A 15121-nucleotide genomic window follows, 5' to 3' on the forward strand; every position below is an offset into this window, starting at 1 on the left:
AATGGTTGCGCTGCTGCAAAATGCGTCATACTCTCCCAAGACATACAAGTCCATGTTATGCATAACATAATCTGACAACCCATACGAAATATGAGAAATAAGAAATATAGTTCTGTCTTCAGAAAGTTTTTAAAGCAACATCTAGTTTCTGCCTTCAGATCTCATTGCTGTCCCCATTTCATCATTAGAAAAAATACTATTATGTTAGATTACTGGCTGCCCAGCCATACAATGCAGATTTCTTAAAAGATCTTGTAAGAATCATATATGTGGATTCACTACCATATATTGTTCTACTGGTAGATCATACAAAAAATATTGTAAGATTTGTACTGTATGTCTATGGGTATATCTCATATCAGTCTTCCAGCGTTGGCACGGATATGGAGGGGGCAGTCGGATCTCAAGGAAGTGCTGTTTTACATACAAACTGTAGCCCAAAACACGGGTAGTATTGATAATGCTACTTAATTATCTAACTCAATGTCTTTTTTTACAGACATTCACCACCCAAGAGACGATCACCAATGCTGAGTCTGCCAAGGAATGGTTCCTGCAGTACGCTAAAGATGTAAGTACCCAGTTATATCAAGGACACTATAGGAAGGGTCATCACGTCAGAAAACCAGAATTCTTTGCTCTGCTTGGTGCCAGTTCTATTGAAGCCTATATTAATTATGTAAAAATGGACCAGCTATCTGAGGAAAAATATCAAACGTTAGCTAAGTTAACAATGCAACAAATTACAGATGATTCTGACATCCGAGGATGAGGTAATAATAACCCGTTTAAATGACGAGGAGATGGCTGATCCCATTCAACTCAATGTTGGCCAAACTGAAGGTTTCCACACTTCACGCGCTTCGTTCTTCACACGCTATACAGTGACGCCATGACCCTTCCTTCTCTTATATTGTCCTTGAGTTATATACATAAGCAGCAGGTGCATTGTGTTTATGCGCAGCGTGAATTAGGATCTGTGGCGTTACCATCCTCCTACCATATTCAACACTGTTACTGTACACTTACTGTAGACTTCTGTATATTTTACTGTATATTTTACAGGATTCAATATTACACTTACTGTACACTTACTGTAGACTTCTGTATACTTTACTGTATATTTTATATTAGAATGTATAAACATAACATAGGAAATGTATATCCCGGATCTGGGCATTTTTATTCTTAAGCTTATTTTATTCTTCATTCGTGACTTGTTTTGTCTCCCTAAATGTTTACTGTTTACTGTGAGCGATTTGTAGTGCCACATTTCCCTCAGGATGAATAAAGTATTTCTATTCTATTCTATTCTATTCATATCACATTTTTAATAACTAGTTATACCCCTTAACGAATGTAGTGGATATTCAGTGTATTTATTAGAATTAGTTATTTCTCTCCAGCCCTTGTGCTTTTCAATGAGTGTGAGCAGATAGAAACTTGGCTTGGATGAATGAGAAAAGGGGATGAGTGCAAACATGTCACATGATATTCTTAACATGTCCCTTCTATGTCTCCACAGGCATCTGCTGTTGCTAAGCACTTCGTTGCACTCTCCACAAACGGTGTAAGTTGCCCTTACCATGGCGCCATGCTATAAGAATCGTATCAATCACCTTTTTGAAAAATCCAATTGTAACTGCCCTGTGTTCCTCCCTATCTCCCTCAGCCCAAAGTGAAGGACTTCGGCATCGACCCAGAGAACATGTTTGAGTTCTGGGACGTGAGTGCTCTTTTGTGTGCAGTGGGGTCCTGCTGGTGATGAATGGGACTTCGCTATAAATAGACTTTTGACCTGTGAAGTAGGCATGTAGTCATGCCAGCAGCTGCTAAGTAATCAGAAGCCTCTCCCTAACAGTTCGGTCCTGAAGAGGATGTTGTTATTATTGGTAGTGACCTTCTCCCTTGCAGAGGTTACTGTAAAGGCTGGGTTGCGTCAAAGGTCAGGGAGACATATTTAGTTACATTGTTGGTATTTAATGGGCCGCAACTCTAATATGCCCTTTATGTCACACAGAGAAGTTGAACATGTCGTTTTGTACATGTTACATGTTACATGCTAACGTGTTACATTTTCAGTTCAGGTGGTTGAAAGATCAAAGGCCTTTGTGTTGCTATTTTTTTGCCTATGCATCGCCTAACACCAAGTGTGAGGATAATCTGTTGATACTTTGAAAAGGTCACAAAGTAAGGAATTTTATCACAGGTCAAAAGTTCATATTTCACCAGATGCACTTTTAAGTTCAACATTTTAGACTGGTGCTTTATCTTTTACAGTGGGTTGGTGGCCGCTTCTCCCTGTGGTCTGCAATTGGAATGGCCATCGCCCTGCACATTGGTATGTAGCCTGTATATACACTGCAACAAGGACCACAATGGAGACAAGACTAATCTACGAATTCCAATCTGGCTTCAGAACATCCCACTCCACTGACACATGCCTTCTCTACTTGAACGACCACATCAAACAAGAGGTGGACGCGGGCAAATACTGCGGCATGGTCATGCTGGACCTACAAAAGGCCTTCGACACTGTCAATCACACCATTCTGATTGACAAGCTAAAAGCAATTGGTTTTGATAGTTTATCAGTGAGCTGGATACAATCCTACCTGGAGGGGAGGGAACAGATGGTGGAAGTAAACGGTACCCTATCCCCCCCCCTCACAGTGAGCTGTGGTGTTCCACAAGGAAGCATACTAGGACTGCTACTATTCCTAATTTATGCAAATGACATGTCGTCAGCTTGTGACTGCAACTTGTTCCTGTTTGCGGACGACTCAGCCCTGCTGGTCTCTGACAAGAACAAGTTACAGGTTGAAAAAGCCCTCAGCTCGGAACTAGGCAAAATCTGCATATGGCTCGCCGACAACAAACTATCATTACACATGGGCAAAACAGAGTCCATTCTCTTCGGTTCAAATAACAAACTCAGCAAGACCGACGGCTTCTCGGTTACAGTGGGTGACAATATTATCACAAGGAAAGATGAAATTACCTACCTGGGTTCCATCCTAGAGGCTAATCTTTCCTGTGACAAAATGGCATCCAATGTAATAAAAAAAGTCAACCAACGAACGCGATTCTTGTACCGGATCTCCTCTCTGGTAAACAAGAATACCCTGAAGACTCTAGCAGGAGCACTCATTCAAGGGTACTACGACTATGCTTGCACCTCATGGTACCAAAGCACCTCAAAGGCACTAAAAAACAAATTACAAACATCTCAAAACAAGCTAGTCAGACTACTACTTGACCTGACTCCTAGAACCCACCTCACCCCTGCCCACTTTGACAACCTAGGATGGCTTAGAGTAGACGACAGAGTACAGCAACTTGCAATGGGCCTGGTCTACAAGATACACTACGCGACCAAGGTACCCATGTACATGTCAAAATACTTCCCAAAGGTCAGTGAATACCACGATCACAACACCAGAGGGAGCTCCACAAATCATGTAAAACCCAGATTCGGCTCAAACAAGGGACTAAACACGTTTCGCAATTATGCCACATCAATGTGGAACGCCCTGCCTAAAGCTGTAAAGGAATGTGAATCACTACCCACCTTCAAAAACACTCTCAAAAAACACCTACGTGAGACTGCAATTCGAAACTGGCCCCTACAAATGTCCTAACCTAGTTGTACAGTAAATGACCAAGTAAGGCTTTGTCAACATTCCAATGTACAGTGTAAAATGTGTGTGTCCCCTACCCAACCGCCCCCCCCCCCCCACCTACAATGTACAGCCCTCACCCAACCCACCCAACCCCACCCCACCAACCTCCTCCAATGTACAGTTTCTACGCCAAATGTATATACACTCCTTTTCTGGACACTTTTGTATCACAAACAGTACTGTATTTGCAAATCTGATATGTCATAAATGTATAGATGTAGCAGTACTGTCTATCTGTATGTCATGTATGTCATATATGTTATGATGAATTGAAAATGGGGGACCCTGGTGGAAACAAGACGAAAGTCTTTCTCTGGTCTGCATCCCCTTAACAATTGTATGTATTGAGATGTACTGTACTGTACCCATTCTGCAATCTGTTAATAAACTTTTCAATCAATCAATCAATCAAAGCTCTAGGGCTTTATTGTGTTTTTATCCTTTTGATCAATATTCTTTGTATTGTATTGCACAATCCTTGTTTTATTGCTTCAATAAAGACATAAACATAAGATAAGACACATTCTAAACAAAAAAAAACACTGTATACACTGTGCTGTACGCTCTTCCTTCCATATATGAACTACTCAAGTCAAGAGTTTTATTTAACTACTGTGCGGAGGTGTGGGGTAATACCTACAAAAGCACTCTACAGCCAATATGCACCATGCAAAAAAAAGCAATAAGAATAGTCAACAATGTAGGATATTATGAACACACCAATAACTTATGTATAAAGCCACAAACATTGAAATGTATGGACCTAGTTGATTTCAAAACTGCCCTCATTGTATACAAAGCCAGATATAAACTAATCCCAGGCAACATTCAAAGATGGTTCAGAGACAGGGAAGGAGAATATAATTTAAGAGGGAGAGGGAATCTTAAACAACCAATGGTACACACTACACTGAAAAGCATGTGCATATCTGTTTGTGGAGTGAAGTTGTGTAATAATTTACCTGAATACATCAAACTGAGTAAACATATGGCACAATTTAAAAAGCAGCATAAAAAATACACATTCGAGAAATACAGAAATGAGTAATGCGGATAAACAAAGTTATTATATTGTGTATATGTAGTGTTGTATTGTATTTACTGCTGTCAAGCGAATCAAGTTTTTTCTTTTTGCACTATAAGTAAAAGTATATTCTATAATGTATTATACTATATTATGTTATATGTAGTCAAATTAATGGAAGAACAATGTAAATGTAAGGGGGTAGGGATCATTAAGCTTAGCTTCCCTCTACTCATTTTTTGAACATGTCAACTAACTAAATACATTGCTCTTGACTTTTTGTTTATAATTTTTTTTATAATTTTTATTATGATTGTTCTGTTTGACGGAGCTAGATACTGTGATTTGTTTGGAGGAATATGGAGAATACATGTTCTTTTTCATTCATTCATTCATTCATTCATTCATTCATTCATTCATTCATTCATTCATTCATTCATTCATTCATTCATTCATTCATTCATTCATTCATTCATCCATCCATCCATCCATCCATTCATTCATTCATTCATTCATTCATGCATTCATAAATCAACAACAAAAAAACACCTTCTGCAGTTTGAGAACAATTAGCATGACTCATATTTGCTTTCTGTGGCTAAATCAATCAAATGTCTAAACGTACCTTCCTGTGGTCTCATCTCTCTCCTCCTCAGGCTTTGATAACTTTGAGAAGCTGCTTTCTGGTGCTCACTGGATGGTAGGTTTTTCAAAATGTTCAGTTGCTATTCCATGCACTTATCTGTGTTTCATTACACATATGAGTGCATATATGAGTTTTATTGCAACACTACTATCACTAAGAAGGGAGATTCCCCCTTGAATGGCCCTTCTAAGGTTTCTCTCCTCCACATTGCCTGTGGTGCATTTTTTCCTATTGCTAGGTTTTAGTGAGTTTTTCCTTACCTTCACGTGGGGTATGTCTGGGAATGTTGCATTTATTTAAAATTTTTTGGACTTTATGGTGTTTTTGTTTTGTTCTTGATTTATTGTGATGTTTCTTCTTGACTTGTTTAAAGACCACGTGTCCGGCCCATGGGGACATTAACGTGTGTTGTCTGGCCTTACAAATCAATTTGATTTGATTTGATTTGATTTAGGTACCACAGAATTACATGCACTATATCATTGAACCGTCCCTTAACGTTTCAAGTCAAACATTGTAACATATGGGGACAGATATAGAATAAAGTGTAAATTAACCTCCACTCTCCGCCATAGGACAACCACTTCCGCACGGCTCCTCTGGAGAAGAACGCTCCTGTCCTGCTGGCTCTGCTGGGCATCTGGTACATCAACTTCTTCCATACCGAGACACACGCCATGCTGCCTTACGACCAGTACATGCATCGCTTCCCTGCGTACTTCCAGCAGGTCTGAACCTACTGCCGCACACCACACCTGCCTCAGTGACAATACAATCAACACAGTCAAGCATTTTGAGTCAAGTAAATCCACCCTTAGACTAGGGCATGGCAATATATGGAATTCATGTGAAAGAAAGTAATGCATGACACGAAGAGTGCAATATGGACAGTTTAAAATATTTTCCAAACATGAATAATAAATTAAGAGAAAGGTTTGACAAGAGTCTGGAAGATGGGCTTCACTCACGAACACAAATACTACGTCCATACAAGGAGACTGGTCATCATTGGGAAATATAATGGGCTGCGGTATGATGTCATAGTCAGTGTCACACTTACATTGGAGGGAAATTATTGATTGATTGATTGGTTTATTGATTTATTGGTTTCTTGGTGCCCAGCCCATATGGACTTACAAGACACTATATGTACAAACATAAATCAAATAAATATGCACCATATATCTGTAAACATACACACAGTATATACACATTACACCCCTTACAAAATATTAAATCATAAATATGAATGATTTAGGACAATCCAACCAACTCTTTCCTCTTATTCCATGCTCTACATATATATTGATATATCCCATGTACAGTATGTCTTCCTGAAATAAAAATAGACAAAGTCTTTGTCCATCATCAAGAGAAATCAAATCAACGGAGATACGCTTGTTGAACAGATTCTCAAATCCTTGGCAGTAAAGCAAAACGTGTATTTGAACATACATAACTTGTCCTCAATTAATGGCCCTATTAGTAATCTAATCCTCAGGAATAGCGTTGAATCTGCCTGTTTCTATTGCCAAAGTACCAGACTTCAACTGAGCACATTAGTTCAGGTTTAAAGGTTTGAGTTTTGAGGTTTGAATATTACTAGCCAACCCCTCCTTAGAATTAGAAAGCAACTGCCTCTTAATTTGAACAAATGCATCCCCCCAATAAGAAAGAATTTGAACTACATGAAAATAAAATGTATATTCTAAACCTAAAACTAGACCTTAAAATGATCTTGTAATATCGAGCCATATCCTCTACTTGCATTGATCCAGTTGCTAGTTTGATAACATATCACTTTCTGTGTCCTTTCTGTAGGGTGACATGGAGTCCAATGGAAAGTACGTCACTAAGCAAGGTATACGTGTTAACTACCACACTGGACCAATCGTCTGGGGAGAGCCTGGAACCAACGGACAACATGCCTTCTACCAGCTCATTCACCAAGGTAATGTCTGGATATTTAGCTAAATAAAATCAAACGAACAAATTACCTGGCTAAATAAATAATCATCAATTAATTACCTGACTGAATAACTAATCACCAATGACATATCTTTAGAAACTGTATAGTACAATCATCAAGGAGGCATTTGACTGACTGACTGTCTCATTGATGATTAACTAACGAAATGACTGAATAACTAATTATCAATTAATTACCTGACTGAATAACTAATCATCAATGACATATCTTTAGAAACTGTATAGTACAATCATCAAGGAGGCATTTGACTGACTGACTGTCTCATTGATGATTAACTAACAAAATGACTGAATAACTAATGATCAATTAATTACCTGACTGAATAACTAATCATCAATGACATATCTTTAGAAACTGTATAGTACAATCATCAAGGAGGCATTTGACTGACTGACTGTCTCATTGATGATTAACTAACGAAATGACTGAATAACTAATTATCAATTAATTACCTGACTGAATAACTAATCATCAATGACATATCTTTAGAAACTGTATAGTACAATCATCAAGGAGGCATTTGACTGACTGACTGTCTCATTGATGATTAACTAACGAAATGACTGAATAACTAATGATCAATTAATTACCTGACTGAATAACTAATCACCACGGACTGATTTATTTAGGTCCTTTCAGGAAATGTATCTCATACAGTCGTCGAGGAGACATTGCGCGAACACTTTAATTTGTCCCTCTGTAGTTGAACGTGGAGTGTTTTGAATGTGTGACTTTAATGTAGCGTTAATGTTCTCCGCAACAGGTACCCGCATGGTCCCTGCTGACTTCCTGATCCCAGCCCAGTCACAGCACCCCATCAGAGACAGTCTGCACCACAAGGTAGCGCTGCAGGATACTGTAGAAAAACCACGATGTTCATGTGCTCATGCTCTCCTCTCCCTTAATTTCCTTCACTTCCTCCTCATCTGCCCACTGTCTGGGTTCACTATATATATACAGTATATTATCTGATGACCCATGGCTGTAAAATGATGGAGAGCGAGCTGACTGCCTTAAAACATCTATTTGGATAGTTTAAAATATAAGAGCTACTTGAAGTGTGCTGAGCCTGATTCTTCTTGCCATACACTCCAAGAGGCCTTTCTGAGGCCTATGCAAGTGCTAGACATACTAAGAACATGTAATGTACCCCCATGGCAGAGGTTCTCCACTGTTTTTGGGTCAAGGAAACCCAAGTTATTACACCTTAGGTCATGGACCTTGATAAGATATGATAAGATTTGTGTTGTTACTATAGTTAGATATGATTAAGTTAAGGATTAAATTAAGGATTCTATAGCTGAGATACCAGTGGAGAAGGAGACAGACCTGTGGGGGTCTCCGGACCTCATGATGAAAACCACTGCGCTATGGCAAAGACAATCATCTGAGGCCCTGTGTGTCCTTTGTACTTATAGATCCTGATAGCCAACTTCCTGGCCCAGACAGAAGCTCTGATGAGAGGCAAGACAACAGAGGAGGCCAGGAGGGAGCTGGAAGCCACTGGCCTGAAAGGAGAAGCTCTGGAGGAGATTCTGCCACACAAAGTGAGCAGCTGTTCCTTTCTCAGTCACCATGTTACACATAATGTCATTAAGAATGTATTTCTTTGCATATCACTCTGACACATGACATACATGCATACATGCATGGATACATGGAGGAATTTCACAAGAAGGGTCAGCCATTTGCACCAACCACAGGAGCATGTAGGGGTTCAGTATCTCTCCTTCAATGGCAATTCAACAAAATTAGCTGTTTCAAGGGGTTGAACTTAAGGTGTGACCTTCTGGTTAAGGGCCAACCACGTGACTAGGCCACTCTGCCATCTGTCTCATAAGGGAGTGCTGCCCCCTAGTGTCAAGTCTAGTCAAATTATTTTGTTTAGCTTAAAATCACATGGGCTTCACAGGCCCACAATGGAACAACATCCCCTGACTAAACATTGTGGCCAATTCCACTTCACTGTTTACAAGTGACATCATTGGTTGATCAACTATTGACCAACCATAGGATCTGTGGTTTAATGCGGCGCGCCTCTCAGCGAGGAGTGCTCAGGAGTCGGACTGTGTAATCGCAGACGTTACTAGTCTGTAGCCTGTAGTAGGTAGAGTAGAGTTAGAGTAGACAACTCACTTACCGTCCGGCCGTCTGGACGGTCTGGGCTGGGCTTCCACAGCACATTCCATGATAAAAAAATTCCGATCGTTGTAATACTAATAATAGTCCCCACGGCCACCGGAGCAGCACCAGCCGCAGGTGTAATTGCGCCTGTAGATGATCCGATTCCCGCCTCCTGCTGCTCTGTCAGCTTCACTGTCTTCGTGAAACCAAAATTGGTTAGGCTTACTTGTTTTCGTTTAGACATTTTACTGGCTGTCAAAACGATCACTGTCTGTGTCAACAAGTAACAGCCACAGCACAGGTTACATACAAAGTGGGTCAAGTTTGATGTGTGCCGTGCAGGCTGCAGCGCCGCCACGCTCCGAATGGTAATTGCAAGAATAGCATGCATGTTGCCATATTACGTGTGAATTAGTGCGCAAATCATTAATCATACATCCAAAATAGCATACGTTTATTATTATACACGATGATGATACAGAAAATTACAGAAAAATGAGAAATGCATGGCAAAAGTAGCATTTATTTTCAGTAATTTAGAGACCCCCCAAAAAAATCGCAAATCAAGTTTGCAGGGGAGCTGATGTCTGATCTAGGGGAGCTATAGCGGACCGAGCTCCCCTCGTGGATCGCACCCTGCGCACACGCACACGCACACGCACACACACACACAGTGCTGACTGCTACTCAGCTCTCCTTTACCCTCTCATCTTGAAAATAGTTTGCAGGGCTTGTCACTGTTAGCTTGTTAAATATGACAAGAGCAGAGCCACCGTAACTGGTTTTGATCATACCTGGCTTGTACTTTATCCTTCTGCACACACACAGAGCGGATAGCTGCTGTTTGGAAATGCTTCACGTTTTAGAAATATAGTGAGAGAATAATAATAATAATAATAATAATAATAATAATAATAATAATAATAATAATAATAATAATAATAATAATAATAATAATAATAATAATAATAATAATAATAATAATAATAATCGATACAAGGGAAATCATAGATATGCATAACAGGTAAGCAGAGAGGAGGTTCCCAACAGAGCAACACAGACACAGCGGATTGAAGAATGAACAAAGACATCTTTATTGTACAATTGTTTTATCATATAGTATAGAAATGGGAAAACGTTGGTGTGGGGAGATCTTCCATGTCACATGACAGCTGCCTCCATATAGTGCCTTTCATGAAACACAAGGACTCTTTACGAAGCAACATAAAGACAAGTAAAACATAATCAGGAAAACAATAGTAACAATGATGGACAGGGAGACACCAAAGGCCATAGGCCTTTGTGAACAACAGAGTTTTTAAGGCTGTCTTATAAGAGTCCAATGATGTGGAGAGTAGGAGAGAGTTGCAGAGGGTGGGGCCCGTGGGGGCCACCACGCTAAACGCTCTGTCCCCAAATGTTCATAGGCGGGTGTAGAGGATGAAGAGCAGATCCATGTCTGACGATTGCAGCTTCCGGGAGGGAGTGTAAGAGTGAAGGAGGTCAGATAGGTACTAGGGGGCAAGGGCATGGAGGGATTTGTATGTAAGGATGAGGATCTTGTATGAGATACAGGACTTGACCAGGAGCCAGTGGAGGTGGATGAGGGTGGGGGTGATGTGCTGACAGGGCTTGGTGCAGGTGAGAACCCTGGCAGCTGAGTTATGCACATACTGGAGCCTGTCCAGGGCGTTGCTGGGTACACCAGACAGGACTCCATTACAGTAGTCAAGGCGGGAGGTGATGATGGCCTGATGGCCACAGAGTCAGTGAGTGAAGGCCGGAGTCTGGAGATGTTTTTGAGGTGCGATTGTTGTTTCAGACTTGATGAGACTGAAGAGTGAGAGTCCAGAGATACACCCAGGCTGCAGACTTCAGGGGAAGGAGAGTGTAGAGTCCAGAGATACACCCAGGCTGCAGACTTCAGGGGAAGGAGAGTGTAGAGTCCAGAGATACACCCAGGCTGCAGACTTCAGGGGAAGGAGAGTGTAGAGTCCAGAGATACACCCAGGCTGCAGACTTCAGGGGAAGGAGAGTGTAGAGTCCAGAGATACACCCAGGCTGCAGACTTCAGGGGAAGGAGAGTGTAGAGTCCAGAGATACACCCAGGCTGCAGACTTCAGGGGAAGGAGAGTGTAGAGTCCAGAGATACACCCAGGCTGCAGACTTCAGGGGAAGGAGAGTGTAGAGTCCAGAGATACACCCAGGCTGCAGACTTCAGGGGAAGGAGAGTGTAGAGTCCAGAGATACACCCAGGCTGCAGACTTCAGGGGAAGGAGAGTGTAGAGTCCAGAGATACACCCAGGCTGCAGACTTCAGGGGAAGGAGAGTAGAGTCCAGAGATACACCCAGGCTGCAGACTTCAGGGGAAGGAGAGTGTAGAGTCCAGAGATACACCCAGGCTGCAGACTTCAGGGGAAGGAGAGTGTAGAGTCCAGAGATACACCCAGGCTGCAGACTTCAGGGGAAGGAGAGTGTAGAGCAGCCGTTCAGAAGCAGATCTCCAGCCTTCCAGAACAGTGGAGCCACAACCATGAGCTCTGTCTTGTTGTTGTTGAGCTTGAGATTTGATAACATCCAGTTGTATTTCATGTAGGCAAGGTTGGTGAGGGACTGACAACAACATACAACAGCCACATGCTGTAACGTTGGGGGGGCTGAGCAGATGATTTTGCAGTGATATACAGCGGTGTGTCGTCTGCATAGTGTTATGGGAACAGAGGAACGGGACCCGTATTAAGGCAACACAACAGGTTCAAGAGGAAAAAAAACGCCAAACGGCATGTATTTATACAAGGTTCAAGGCAAACAGAACAACAAGAAAAAATAAACGACTGTGGTGGTGTAGTGTGGGCAGGTCGGTAGCCTGGGATATGAAGTGTGTATTTAATAAATGTGTCGGGAAGCAGGTGACTATGTGTGTGTGTCTTAACAATGTATATGTAATGGGTCAAGGTGGCCTAAACAACTCCCGGGAATAGTCGGGAGTTCCGGGGGTTTAACACAGGAGGGACAGGCGAGGGGGGGTGGCGAGTGGAAAAAAACAACGAGCGTGGCGGTTCGGGAACGGCGTCCCCACACTAGACGAAAAAAAGAGAGAGAGGCGAGGGTTAGTTAACCAGCAAACAATTACCAAAGCAATAACGAAAGTATAGACAAAATAGTGGCAGAACGAACTCGCATTGTCCTCAGAGCTGGTCAAGCGTTTATACTCCCCTCCGTTACAGGGAAGGAGACAGGAGCCTCTGATTGTAGATTAGCAGCCGGTGTGGAACGAGCGCATCTAGGGAAGCGTGCGTGTCGGCCGGGACTGAGTGACAGCGCCACGCGACCTCCGGGGGGAGCTATCAGGCTGAGGCACTTGTTCAGAAGCAGTACTCACAACACATAGGAGTGAAAGCTCAGACCATGGTGGCAGATAATTTGCATTGTAAATTGCATGTAAATGGTGAAAAGGATAGGGCCGGGACCAGAAGCTCTCCTGCTATCTACTAGCACCAACATCGCAGAGGCTACCTCACACACTACAAATGCAGGCGTATGGCTACACATGGGCAGGGCTTGTCACACGTAATTAATAATGGCAACACCGGGGCCAACTTGATTATATTATACCAAAGCACTGCAAACCACAAAAGCTAATGTTGCTAACAGGCCAGCTAACGCAAACTCTGTGACCCACAGTATTCTTTACACAAATAAACACAGTATATAAATATCCACATAAGGGAGCAAGGTCCTGTCAACCTGTGACAATAACATCCATAGAGAAGGTATAAACAATGTCCGCTGATGTTGCCTACTGTAGCAAAGCCACACGACAATTAGTGAGCAAAACATGTGTTGAAGAAGCATAGAGATAAACTACATCCCAAATGTCTACACTGATGATTATAACCAAATTACTTGAAATAAATGTTTTCTTTTTTAATTCAATCCAGGTATTCCAAGGAAACAAGCCAACCAACTCAATCATCTTCAAGAAAGTGACTCCTTACACACTGGGAGCACTAATTGGTGAGAGCAAAAAAAGTCACTACATGACCAACAACACTGCATTTTTAATACAATTATAATTATAATAATATATATATTTATGTATTATACTTATATAGAGAGAGTCATATAGATATAGTATAATATAAAATATAATTATTTAATTATAAATTATAATTAAATTGTTATATTTATATATTTAAAATACATATTTCTGGTGAGAATCCCAATAACAGTTCTGCCTTCTCCCCCCTGATTGTTTTACAGCCATGTATGAACACAAGATCTTTGTCCAGGGGGTGATGTGGGACATCAACAGTTTTGACCAGTGGGGGTGAGTGAGACACTGAGACCGGAGCTGCAAAGAACCAACACAACCAGGATTCCATTTAATTAGTTTGGCTTTGATTTGATGCACGATACAAATTGGTCCGAATTGATTCAGCTAGCAAAAAGTGATGCAAATTAAGAGGTATTGATTGATTGATTGATTGATTGATTGATTGATTGATTGAAAACTTTATTAACAGATTGCAGAATGGGTACAATACAGTACAGCTCAATACACACATGTATGTTATATTGTATAAATATTCACTTATATCCATTCATTTCCTATTTGAATTATAATTTGATTATCTTTGCATTTCGTTTGCCACATTCATATCAGTGGATCATGTTGCTTATTTCTCTATGACAATCCTATGATTTCTCTAAATGGCATTTCTGTTTTCGATACGTTTTTGTGTTGCATGATTTACTCATCACTTATTTGTTCCTTCCTGTTCTTCTGTGTCTCTGTCCCTCTATGTCAGAGTTGAGCTGGGCAAGCAGCTGGCGAAGAAGATTGAGCCTGAGCTCCATGACAATACAGAGACGCGAACACATGACTCCTCTACCAACGGACTCATCAACTTCCTCAAGGTGAACTTTGCCTAGGCCCCCACAACCCCCCACAGCCCCACCACGTCCCCATCAGCCCTATCCAACTGCTCATCTGCTTGTGGGATGGTCCACGATGCCTCTGTGACAATGTGGTCAGCGCGAGAGACTCACCCCCACACAGAGGAGCAGAAGCACTTATATGTTTGTATTTGTTGTTGTATTTCGACTGTCTATGGTACCATCTTTTCTATGTTTTGTTAGGAATGTAGTAGGTCATCATGGAATGGAGGATGCATATGATCTCATTTTCTCCTTACTGCGGATTTTGAAATAAACTTCTTTACAGAAACATACTTTCTTTATTTTTTTTATTATTATTTTAAAACAATCTCTGTTCAGGGGAGATTTGCTGAGCATGTGTCTTTGCTAAAAAGTTGTGGCCCATTTTAATTGATCCAGATTCCAGTAGATGTTCAGAACATAAAGTTCAGATTCCAGCAGATCAGATCATAATCAAGTTTGTTGAATGAGGAATGCTATTATTAATGGTATTAATTGTTTCACGCTATTATTTGAGCGTGACAAGTTTCATGTTCAAGTTTGTTTATTATTAGTCACAACAGAATACAGAATACTTTATGATGAAATGCTTGTTTCTGTATGAGCCCCTGAGAGTGTGCTTCATACAGTAAAAAGAAAGTAAGTAAGTAAGTAAAAAAAAAAAAGGTTATTAAGAAGTAAGTAAAAAGTAAGTAAAGTCAATCAATGAATAT

General features: G+C 41.0%; 1 protein-coding gene across 1 annotated transcript in view; it reads left to right on the forward strand.

The window, feature by feature from the left end:
• Positions 1-14663, forward strand: part of gpib (glucose-6-phosphate isomerase b) — a 53654-nt gene extending 38991 nt beyond the window's left edge. The window contains exons 7-18 of the mRNA XM_084337755.1: positions 500-571; positions 1526-1570; positions 1673-1726; positions 2281-2341; positions 5364-5407; positions 5929-6081; positions 7175-7304; positions 8107-8183; positions 8762-8890; positions 13409-13484; positions 13731-13797; positions 14279-14663. Coding sequence (XP_084193881.1) covers positions 500-571; positions 1526-1570; positions 1673-1726; positions 2281-2341; positions 5364-5407; positions 5929-6081; positions 7175-7304; positions 8107-8183; positions 8762-8890; positions 13409-13484; positions 13731-13797; positions 14279-14402 — 1032 coding nt within the window. The 3' untranslated portion in view covers positions 14403-14663. The remainder of the gene's footprint in view (positions 1-499; positions 572-1525; positions 1571-1672; positions 1727-2280; positions 2342-5363; positions 5408-5928; positions 6082-7174; positions 7305-8106; positions 8184-8761; positions 8891-13408; positions 13485-13730; positions 13798-14278) is intronic.
• The last annotated feature ends 458 nt before the right edge of the window (positions 14664-15121 follow it).

The sequence above is a fragment of the Notolepis coatsorum genome (genome assembly GCF_963971535.1).
Source record: "Notolepis coatsorum genome assembly, chromosome: 20".
Classification (NCBI taxonomy): domain Eukaryota; kingdom Metazoa; phylum Chordata; class Actinopteri; order Aulopiformes; family Paralepididae; genus Notolepis; species Notolepis coatsorum.